Here is an 11,581-nt window from a genome sequence, read left to right as displayed (position 1 = left end):
ACGCAGGAAGAGCCGAGACGGCAGGGGACGCTTGAAAGTTGCTGCTGGGGCCGGGAGGAGGTACAGCCCGGAGAGGCGGCTGGGACGCGAGCCCCAGGCGCGACCCATCGCGTGTCCCGGGACGGGAGATGGCTGCTCCGCCGCGGCCCGCCGGGTTCCCAGGTCCGGAACTCCAGGAAATGCGCGGCCCGGACCGGTCAGCGGTGGGCGGGGCGGGGGCTCCGGGGCGGGCCGGTGGGCGGGCGGGAGGCGGGGCCCACCCCAGTTAAGAAGAGCTTGGCGGGCCGTGGCCACCTAGCTTTCCAGGGAAAGCGGACCCGCCACCGGCCAGGCAGAGACCCACCTAGATTCAGCAGCAGCGCCAGAGCGCACGCGAGCACCATGGCCCAGACGCCCGCCTTCGACAAACCCAAAGTGAGCGCGGGCGGGGGCTCCGGGCCGGGTTCCAGCTCTGGGTCTACCTGAGGGGGTCAGGGGGAAACAACCCTGGGGGTCCAAACCCGGGGATTGATCGCGGGCTCCTGCAGGAAGGAGCTTTCTTCCCTCTGTTCGGGTCTCGGGCAGCCTCCAGGCTGTCTAACAAGGGACAATGAGAAGGAGTCGGTTTCCAGTCCAGAGGCCTCCGGGTTCTGCTTCTGCCCCTGACATGCCTTCTGCTTCCTGACACTGCCAGCGCTGAGCTACCGTGTGAGCTTAGGCAGGGGTCCCGACCTCTCTGAGCCTCCGCCATAGTGCGAGGCCAGATGTCCAAGTCCCATAGACACCTGGTGTGCCCCGCGCATACTGAGTATTCAGTGAATGGAAGGAGCTTTATGCTCCAACCTGGTGATGGTGAGCGCCAAGGAGCCCAGGCACATGGATGTGCCTGTGGGAAGAACCGTGGGTCCTGTCAGAAAGGGGAGGAGGACTGCAGGGAAGCCCCTTTTGCTGGAGCAAAGGACTGGTTGGGCCCTGGGACTTGGCCCTAGCAGTGTTCCCTTAGGGCCAAGCACAGCCAGTGGCCCTAGTTTCTCACCCACCAGTGCAGCGTCTGGGGAACCATGGGGCCAGGGCTGTCCTCCTGGCCAGCTTGGGGGTGGAGAGGCCCAGAAATTCCATAAGCCTGATAATCAGCCAGTAAGGGATGAGGCTGGGGATGGAGAGGAAGACTCAGCCACAATTAGCCCCAACTTCTCTCTCTGAGAAGCAGGAGAGATGACCGCATACATCATAAAAGGATTGATAAAATCCGGTGAGTGTGTGTGAGAAAGAAGAGAGAGGGCAAGAGATCACATGGTGAGAGTCAGCGCTCCCTACCCACCTGCCTTCTGAGGGTGTATGGTCTGCCGCTATCACCTCAGACCCTCACCACGGACAGTGCTCAACGACTCCTTCTAGAGGTCAGGAGTGCAGAGGCAGCCCTCCCTTGTCCCCTGCCTCCTCACATTGTGTCTGGATGCCCATGTCCCATGCTTAGTGCCTCTTTCCTTTGAAGTCTCTCTTTTTTTTTTTTGAGACAGAGTCAAAAAAGACTCAAAAAAGAGACTTAGTTGCCCTCAGTAGAGTGTTATAGCGTCACAGCTCACAGCAACCTCCAACTCTTGGGCTGAAGTGATCCTCTTGCCTTAGCCTCCCAAGCACCTGAGACTACAGGGACTTGCCACAACACCTGGCTATTTTTAGAGACAGAGTCTCACTCTTGCTGAGGCTGGTCTCAAAACTGTGAGCTCAGGCAATCCACCTGCCTTGATCTTCCAGAGTACTAGGATTACAGGCATGAGTCACAGGCCTGGCCCTTCCTTTGAAATCTTGTCCCTGCCTCCCCCCGCCCCCCCCATTTTATTGCTCAGGATTCCCACTACCCTTGGGCTGGGAACCTGACGTGAATCCTAAGGCTGGAGGCAAAGCCCCTTCACTGGGAGTTGAGATGGGAGTTAACACTTGCTACATGCTCTCATTTGATAATCGCAATCTTTTATAACAGCCCAATGAGGGAGAGACTAATATTATTATCCCTATTTTTTTGGCCTTGCCCAGTCCTCTCAACTGACTCAAACTGGCAGGTCATTTCTCCCCTCTGGGCCTCAGTTTCCGTGCCTGGGGAATGGGGTTCCACCTGCTTATGTGGGTGTCTGAAACCAAAAAGGTGATGCTTGAGAGTGAAAGTAGAGTGTCACCTGCCATGTGATTGTGTCACCTGCCATGGGATTGTGGTGTGACAAATCTCAGATTGTGAGGACAGAACTTGCCTGAGCTGGCAGGAGAAGCAGGAAGGAGTGTGAATCTTAGAGCCACTGTGACCGAGGCAGCTCCTTGCTTTTCTATGGGTGCGACAGATAACAACTATAGTATGGCCAGTTGAAGCTTTCTGTGTGTTGCTGTTCCGCACCAGGCACCATTCTAAACACGTTACTTGCATTAATTCGTTTGATCCTGGTGATGTCTCTGTGAGGTAGCTGGTGTCATCTCCATTTGATAGATGGAAAAGCAGGCGCTAGGAGGTTAACTAGCCCCAAGATCACACAGCTAGGAAGTGGCCAGTTTGGGGTTTGAGCCCAGGAGAGGCTGGCTTCAAAATTCCATGTTCCTAAGCATCTTTCTAAACCATCTCTGCAGAACCTTTGGGGGTGAGGCACTGGTACCTCAGATGCAGGCTCTCTGGGACAAGAGCCTCTTTCATGGCCTTCAGCATGTCCCCAGCTGAGGCCCAGAGCTGGGCCAGCATTACCAAGGCAGAGTAGGGCGAGATTTTTCAAACTGCATTCCAATCACCTGACTTTTAATGTTCACCCTGATTTAGGAGGCCCACGTGGGGCTCCAGACACTACATTTCTTTCTTTCTTACTTTTTTTTTTTTTTTTTGAGACAGGTAGAGTGTTGTGATGTCACAGCTCACAGCAACCTCAAACTCTTGGGCTTAAGTGATTCTCTTGCCTCAGCCTCCCGAGTAGCTGGGACTACAGGCACCCGCCACAATGCCCGGCTATTTTAAGAGATAAGGTCTTGCTCTTGCTCAGGCAGGTCTCAAACCTGTGAACTTAGGCAATGCACCCACCTCGGCCTCCCAGAGTGCTGGGATTAGAGGCATGAGCCACCACGTCCAGCCAAGATGATGCACTTGTATGTTAGGCTTGCTAGTGACACTAATGCTACTGGTCCATGGACACATTTAGGGCTGCCAGGCCCCATGTGGCTGCCCACCTGGTTTGACAGTGTCATTCAGCATTCTTCCTGAGCACCCGCACCGGAGGAGTGGAAAAGGGTAGAGGTGTGGCCCTTATGGCGAGTCTCTGCCTGCTCAGGCACTATTGCCATGTCATTCTGCGTCCCAGAGGGCAATGTTGATCACATGCCTGTTGATAGAATAACACCAGCTAACAGTGGCTATCCTTTTAGCAGTCATGGGGACCAGGCACCTTCAAAGATTCATCTCACAGAATCCTCTGGGTGACTCAACAAGGCAGATGTTTTCATCCCCATTTATAGATGAAGAAACTGAGGCTTAATGAGGTGAAAGGACTTGCCCAAGGCTACACAAAATCTGAGAGCCTTGAACCTGTAGACTGGCAAGTGCACTGGCCCAGGCCGGTACAGCACAGTCTCTAAACTGTCCCTTCCTGATGCAGAGGGGGACTGGGGCTAAATCACCAATGTACTTTCTCCTCATATTTGAATGTTTGCTATGCATGAGGGGCTGTTCTAACTGCTTTGCAGTATGACTCATTTCTTGCTCTCAACAGCTCTCTGAGGTAGGTCTTGTTATTATCTTTGTTTATGTAAAAGGAAACTGAGGCTCAGAGAGGGGAAGGAACTTGCTAAAATCACACAGCCAAAAAGCAGCAGAGCTAGACCTGAGCCCAGATCTACCTAAAACTGAAGTAGCTGCTGTTAACTGCTATGTTATTAATAATTCATGATTCCCACTTTGTGCAAAAAGGGGGGGGCAGTGTGGAGGGAAGATTTAGGATCAGGGTGGCAATGTGGGTGAGCTGGTGTGTCAGCCTTGGGCTTCTGACAGGCTGGAGTTGAATCCCTGCCTTGACACTTAGTAGCTATACCTGGAGTAGACAACCTCAGTTTCCTCCTCTGTAAAATGGGATGATAAAACCAATGCCATGGGTACTTAGGAGAAACTGATATGCTGACCGGTCCTTGTACAGTGCCTGGCTGGCACCAGCAGGGCAGGCCCTCAGGGGTGTGTTCCCTTCCTGGGGGCCTTTGGGGGACTCCAGATGCCTCTCCACCTGCAGAATCTCTCTCTTTTGTCTCCCTGACACAAAGCCCACTGATGGCACTTCTTAGGGGTTTCAGTACATTTCAGTTACAGAGCCACCTGTTAAAACAAAGATACCCCTGGGAAGAGCCTGCCTTCCCCATTTTGACTCACGTGGCAGTTAGGGGGAGGGGACATGAAGGAGATTGGGTTTCATTGAAGCCTTTTGCTGGTCAGAAAAGAAAGCAAGAATCTGGGGAAGTGGTCTGTAGTCAGACAGTGAGGCAGTGGAGGCCAGCCAGCATCCTGATTCCATACCCAACCTCAGGGTGCTCTTGATGTGAGTGGGAGGGGGCGCTGTGAGCTGGGAGAGACTTGTCCACTTGTCCAGGTATCCTCAGGGTGTCCTTATGATTCCCCCTGGAGAAGGCTGGACTGCAGTCTAGCTTTTGACAGGAGAGAAGAGCAGCCCAGGGGTCCCAGAGTTAGGTTTGAATCTATGTTTACTCAAGATGTTGGGGGCAGGCTCATCCTCACCCCTTAATGTTCTGAGGCCCCAGACCAGGTGGGGGGTGGGGAGAGGCATAACCTCTGTGCTCATGGTGACCAGGAAGGTAGAATGGCTGAGGGATTTGAACTTGGACACTGGCTGGGGCCAGGCTGTCTGGGTCTGAACTCTGATCTCCCACTTGCCAATGGGGGGAACTTGAATGAATTACTTAGCTTCGCTGTGCCTCAATTTCCCTTCCTTAAAATGGGGATTATCGCATACCCATCTCACAAACACCAGGTGCAGGCCTGGCTCAGAGTGGGCACACCAGTGATAGCAGCTGTTGATCAGCATCATTATTGCCCTGGTTATAAATGATCAGCATCATTATTACCATGGCTATAAATCATCCTGCTTAGACATTGCCACCATTGACTTAGCACCTTGATTTGCAGGATGAAGGGAGTGTGTTGCAACACTTGAAACCTCTGGCTTTAGTGTCAAACTGCTTCCTGTGGTGGCACTCACTAGTCTGTGACACTCGCTAGTCTTTGGTGACTCAAGGCAAGCTCTTCAAACTCCTTGAACCTCAGTCATATTGATTGCCTATAAATTTGGGATCGTTATGCGGTGTTCCTAGGCTGCTGCTCCGCAGTGGAGGACACACCTCACCTTCTGAGAAACCACTAGGGAACCCCACTGAGCAGAGAACTCTGTCAGGCCCTAAGTCAGCAGGAAGCACTGCTCAGCCCCTTCCACTCTGTACCTTGGAGTTGCAAAAGCCCCGATGTGGCTGAGCACAGGGGGATACCTGTAGGGGCTGAAACAGTTTGTCAGCCAGGGCTTTGGCCATGGTAGCATGAGGCACCCCAGGAGCAGGGCTAGGGAGGGAGGGACATCTGGCTGGCAGTGAGCACCTGTGGGTCATCTTGGTCCGGGCTGCAGTGTTCAGACTCCGAGGGAATTGTCAGGCAGCCCTGGCCACTCTGCCCTTTTCTGGGTTCCCTGTCAGGCCCAAGGTGGGGATGTCAGCCCCTTCCTTGTAGCAGGGAGGGGACTCAGCCTTGCAGACAGACCAAGCGCGTTGTGCCACACCAGGTGCTGTGCTGGACACTGAAGACACAGTCAAGGTCCCTTTTCTCAGGAAATAACTCCTGGGAGAGACAGACATGTTAAATACATGAGCAAAAGTAGTGGGGAGAAAACAAAATAGAGCGATGTGTTTGGGGGCTGCCTGGTGAGTCCCGGGAGAAGGAATCTGACTGGATTCCCCTTGGAGGTAGACAGCCCGGCTACCCTCCAGCCACTGGGGACATGAGTCAGATCTGGGAGTATCTGGCCCAGAGTTCAAGACCTGGGTCTTCATCCCTGCTCTGCCGCTGACACACGGTCCATCCTTGGGTGAGTGACGCACCTCCCCAGACCTGACCTGTCTGACTGGTGTCTCTTAAGAACAAGAACTTAGAGTGTCTCTGCAGTGTCCCCATGGCACCTGGTGCAGAGTCAGTGCTTAGTAAATACTTGCTGCTAACTGAGGATGCTTCCTGTTTAGGTCAGCTCTGGGAGAATTTCCTGTTGTTCAGGAGAGGCTGGGCAGCTTTCAGTCAGCCCATGGAGGGTGCATGCTGTGGGAAGGGGACATGAGACTCCTCTCGGAGAGATCAGGAGACCAGGCAGAGGCCTGGTGCAAGGGCAGCAAGGGAGTGTGGGCTGTGGGTAGCACTTGGGCATAGAGGTGAAGAGACTTGAGTTTCAGCCTCGGTCTGCTGCTATTGATCTGTATAACCCTGAGCAGGTCACCGAACTTCTCCGAGCTTAGCTTGGCAAGTCATTTCCCCATTTCAACAGGGACTACTGTATGTATAGCAGGAGCTAAGATTTAATAAGGTGAAGGGTCCTATATGGTAGGTAGCTGCTTTTATGATATCATTGCTATTACTGTGGTATTGGTATCTGAGACTGGGCCCATAGAGGCCATATAGCATACTGGTGAGGAGTTGGAGACTCATACCTGGGTTCAAATTCTGACTCCATCACTCACTATGTCTTTGGATACTTCTTTGAGCCTCAGTTTTCTCGCCTGTAAAATGGGAGTGAAATCCCTTCCTTACTGTTTTTTTTTTTTTTTTTTTAATGGTGGTGTCATTGTATTTTATTTTTTTACAGTTTTTGGCCGGGGCTGGGTTTGAAGCCAACACCTCTGGTATATGGGGCCAGCGCCCTACTCCTTTGAGCTACAGGCACTGCCCCATTCCTTACTGGTTTTAAGGATGAAATAAGATAATGCATGTAGACCTGCATAAAGAAACTGGCCTTCTGAACCTCAAGGAAAGCCGACCTTGATGCTTAGTCACTCAGATTGTGGACATTGGTCAAGCCTGAGTAATATATGCTATTGTTCTCCTGATAAGGAGAAGCTGGCTCCCTTTCTCCTGAGGGTGCATCTTTAGCTGATCTGGACTCAGTGGGAAACTGACTAGCCTGTAAAAGTCCCAGTGAAAGAGCTTAAAGTGAATGAGAAGTTGTCTTGTGCATGTGATTTTTTTAACTAAACTTTACTTTTTCAAAAAAAAAAAAAGATAATGCATGTAGGTGGTCTAGCATGCAACAGATACTCAAAAGTTAGAGGCCACTGCCATACTTCCCCAAATGGGACCAGGAGATCAGGGTCCCCACACCATTGTCGCCTGGGGTAGGCTGATAGACTTCTCCACGGTTGCTGCTGTTTTCTGGAAAGTGCAGTGGGAAGGCCGCCTGTGGAGGGGCTGCCTCTGCTCCTCTCCTGAAATTGTCTGGCAGTTTCCCAGATAGCCAGAGGGAGGGATGAGACCTGCAGTCATGGTGGGTGGCACGCCAGGAGCACCCTGCCAGACCCCCTGAAGCCCTCATGGTGTGGCTCCTGCTCATTGAGCTGCGTCCCAGGCTGCAAGAGGTGCTTCCCCAGAGTTACTTGAGTTTTTCGCCTCTCATCTGATCATCTGAACTGCAGGTGCTTCCCCAGAGTTACTTGAGTTTTTCGCCTCTCATCTGATCATCTGAACTGCTGGGGTAGTGTAACAACACCAGTCCCAACAGCCAGGGAAGGCCTTAACTTATTTATTTATTTTTAATTTTTATTTTATTTTATTCTTTTTTTTTTTGAGACAAGAGTCTCACTTTGTTGCCCTTAGTACAGTGCCATGGTATCACAGCTCACAGTAACCTCAAACTCTTGGGCTTAAGCTATCCTCTTGCCTCAGCCTCCCAAGTAGCTGGGACTACAGGCGCCCACCACAACACCTGGCTATTTCTTTCTTTTTTTTTTTTTTTTTGAGACAGAGCCTCAAGCTGTCCCCCTGGGTAGAGTGCTGTGGCATCAGAGCTCCCAGCAACCTCCAACTCCTGGGCTCAAGCGAGGCTCCTGCCTCAGCCTCCCAAGTAGCTGGGACCACAGGCACCCACCAAATGCCCGGCTATTTTTTGGTTACAGCCGTCATTGTTGGGCCTAGGCTGGATTCCAACTCGCCTGCCCAGGTGTATGTGGCTGGCGCCTTAGCCACTTGAGCCACAGGTGCCTAGCCACCTGGCTATTTCTTGTTGCAATTGTCATTGTGTTTAGCTGGCCTGAACCAGGTTTGAACCCACCAGCCCTGGTGTATGTGGCCGGCGCCCTAACCACTGAGCTAGGGTGCTGAACCGCCTGGCTATTTTTTTTTTTTTAAATATGGAACACTTCACAAATTTGCGTGTCACCCTTGCACAGGTGCCATGCTAATCTTCTCTGTATTGTTCCAATTTTAGTATATGTGCTGCTGAAGCGAGCACCTGCCAGGCTATTTATAGAAACAAGGTCTTGCTCTTGCTCTGGCTGGTCTCGAACCTGTGAGCTCGGGCGATCTGCCCACCTTGGCCTCCCAGAGTGCTGGGATAACAGGCGTGAGCTACTGCACCCGCCCTGGGAAGGCCTTTTAAAAGAGGGCTCCTGTATAGACACCACTGGGTGGAAAACCCTTTACTGTGGCCTCTGCAGTGTCCCCGGCCCCTCCCCGTGCCTCATTCACCCCACCAACCCATTCCCTCCTCCCCACCAACTCCCTGCCTGCCTCTGGTTCAGACACTTCACCTGTGCCAGGCTCTTCCCAGAGCCTGTCCTGTTCCTTCCTCCTTCTGTCTCCTTTTGGCTAACTCTCCTTTAAGCGATCTGTTTGGACACACTTTCTAAGTTGCACCCCACTGTGTGTTGACTTCATAGCTCATCACAGTGTGCAGCTCGAGGTTCAGGAAGGCACACCGATCATTGCCAGGCAAGAGGGGTGCCATGGCACTGTGGTAACACACTCCCCCAGATAGAAGGGCCTAAGAAGAAGCAACCTAGGCTTGCCTTGCTGTCACTCATGCTGGTGGTCTGTCCCCAGTCTCCAGGGGGGTTCTGCTCCTTGCTGTCACTCAGGGCAGATGGGGTGATCACCATCCTGAGCACTGTCCCAGAGTGAAGTGGGAACCAGGGGCATTGGCATTTAATTGCTTTAGTGGGAAGGAGCCATGCAGACCTCCCCTCCCTGCCACTGGGTGACCCCTCCCTGATCTACGGCCTGATTTTCCTGCTCTCAGGGAGTTGTTGGAGGCTAGGCCTGTCTCTGGCCTCTGCCTCCCTCCCACCTTCTCAGTAGCCTCTCACGACGTCTTTGCTCCACTTGGACTACCCCCGTGAACATTTATCATGCCCGGACACGCCTACCTTCCAAAGAACAAAATTCTCTTAACCTACGTTCACTTCCTGCCCCTCACAGGCCGTGTGTTCCCCTTTAGGGGAAAATTTCTTGAACGAATAGCCTAGACTTCCTCCATTTTCTTACCCCCACTCATTTCTTACTGTATTCTAATATGGATTCTGCCCTTGGGTCTCTAGAACAGGTCCTCTAGAGCAGCGGTTCCAGCCTTGACTGCATGTTTAAAAAAAAGAAAGAAAAACATGCAAGGGCCCACCCACATAAGCTTTGATTTAATTATTCTGGGGTGTGGCCCAGGCTTTAGTAACCTCTCAAAGCCGAGGCTGAGAGTCTCTTTCAAGGCCCTGCTACCAGGGCCTGCCTGTGTGAGTTTCCCGTGGGTACTGCAAAAAAAAATCACCACATACCAGGTGACTTAAAACAACAGTGACGTGTGCCTTGCAGGTCTAAGGGCCAAAAGTCCAAAATCAGGGGGCGCCTATGGCTCAGAGGAGTAGGGTGCCGGCCCCATATGCCAGAGGTAGCAGGTTCAAACCCAGCCCTGGCCAAAAAAAAAGGCCAAAATCAAGGTGTCAGCCAGACACGCTCATCTGAAGACTCTGGGGGCGGGGCACTTCTTGCTGCTTCCAGCTTCTAGTGCTCCAGCCACTCCTTGGCTTGTGGCAGCATCACCCCAGCCTCTGCCCCTGGGGTCACCTCCTGTTTCCTCTGTGCGTCCCTCAAACTCTCTGGCTCTCTATTATAATGTATGATTACTTGTCCAGCCAGATAATATAGGATGAACTCTTCATCTCAAGATTTTTAATAATCACCTCTTTTTCCACATAAAGTAATTTTAACAGGTTTGGGGGATTAGGATATATACAGCATTTTGGGGACCACTGTGTGGCCCACTGTGCTGACCCAGTGGGCCACTGCTGTCCCTGATGACGGACTGCCCTAGCCCTCTGCACAGCCCATCCTCCAGGTCCCAGGGAAGTCTCTGGTCTCCATTCCTCAGGCTCAGCCTCCTCCATGAAGCCACTGAGTGCTGGCGCCGCTCAAGGCCTCGCCCTGGGCCCTTTTCTCACCTGCCTTGTGTCCTCTACCCAGACGAGCTCATCAAGCTTCAGTTACCACCATATCCCTGCTTCCATCTCCAGCCAGGGCTTCTGTCCCCAGCCTGGGTCACTTAGGGTGGCTCTAGACCAGTGGTTCTCACCCTTCCTAATGCCCCTTGCCTTTAATACAGATCCTGTGGGTTGTGACCCAGAGGTTGAGAGCTGCTGCTCTAGATCCTGTGCCCATCAGCTCATCCCTTTACATTAGGGTATCTTGAAGGCACCCCCAGACCAAAACAATCATGCCTCTTCCCCACATCCCTACTCTACTCAGCCCTTTAGGACTTGGTCCTCTTCTGGAACTCTCTGTCTCAGACCGTGGGAATCGCTACCCACCCAGGCCTAATTGAACCATTATCCTTGACATCTTTCTATCCACCTGTTTCTCCTCTATCTACCTCGGGACTCTGGTCCAAGCCGCTATCCTCTCTCAAGACCTTGGCTGCAGTGTCCTCTAACTGTATTGGGATACAGCCTGATGATAGTGGCCCATGGGCCCTGCCTGGGTGGTCCTGTCCTGCAGCTCCTCTAGTCCACAGCCCCTCCCTTCTCCAAACTCATATTTCGATCCACTCAGATGCCCAATTTCCTTCTGCCCCATGGCATTGCCATGCTGTTCCCTCTACCTGGAGGTTTCTTCCTGCCTCCCTCCTCACCCCTGCCTTCCTCTTCACCCCTACCTCCCTCCTCACCCCTGCCTCCCTCCTCATCTCCACCTCTCTCCTCACCTGACTCCCTCCTCACCCTTGACTCCCTCCTCACCCCTGCCTTACTTCTCACCCCTACCTCCCTCCTTACCTCTCTCCTCACCCCTACCTCCCTCCTCACCCGACTCCCTCCTCACCCTGCCTTCCTTCTCACCCCTTCCTCCCTCCTTACCCCTGCCCCCCTCCTCATCTCCACCTCCCTCCTTACCCCTGCCTTCCTTCTCACCTGACTCCCTCCTCACCCCTACCTCCCTCCTTACCTGACTCCCTCCTTACCCCTGCCTTCCTTCTCACCTGACTCCCTCCTCACCCCTACTTCCCTCCTCACCTGACTCCCTCCTCACCCTGCCTTCCTCCTCACCCCTTCCTCCCTCCTTACCCCT

At 52.9% G+C, this 11,581-nt stretch overlaps 1 protein-coding gene and 1 non-coding gene across 2 annotated transcripts in view; one reads left to right on the top strand and one right to left on the bottom strand.

Annotated features, from left to right (window-relative positions):
- The first annotated feature begins 246 nt into the window (after positions 1-246).
- ADA (adenosine deaminase) overlaps positions 247-11,581 on the top strand; it is a 33,253-nt gene continuing 21,918 nt past the window's right edge. Inside the window, exon 1 of the mRNA XM_012803804.2 lies at positions 247-414. Within this exon, the coding sequence (XP_012659258.1) occupies positions 382-414 (33 nt within the window). The 5' untranslated portion in view covers positions 247-381. The remainder of the gene's footprint in view (positions 415-11,581) is intronic.
- LOC111724490 lies at positions 8,380-8,486 on the bottom strand. The gene has a single exon (XR_002772785.1). It is a non-coding gene; the product is annotated as a U6 spliceosomal RNA (small nuclear RNA).

This window comes from Otolemur garnettii, unplaced genomic scaffold, assembly GCF_000181295.1.
Source record: "Otolemur garnettii isolate 467f Iridium unplaced genomic scaffold, OtoGar3 scaffold00023, whole genome shotgun sequence".
NCBI lineage: Eukaryota > Metazoa > Chordata > Mammalia > Primates > Galagidae > Otolemur > Otolemur garnettii.
Note: the sequence above shows the minus strand (reverse complement) of the source record. Positions and strands in the feature narration are given on the sequence as shown.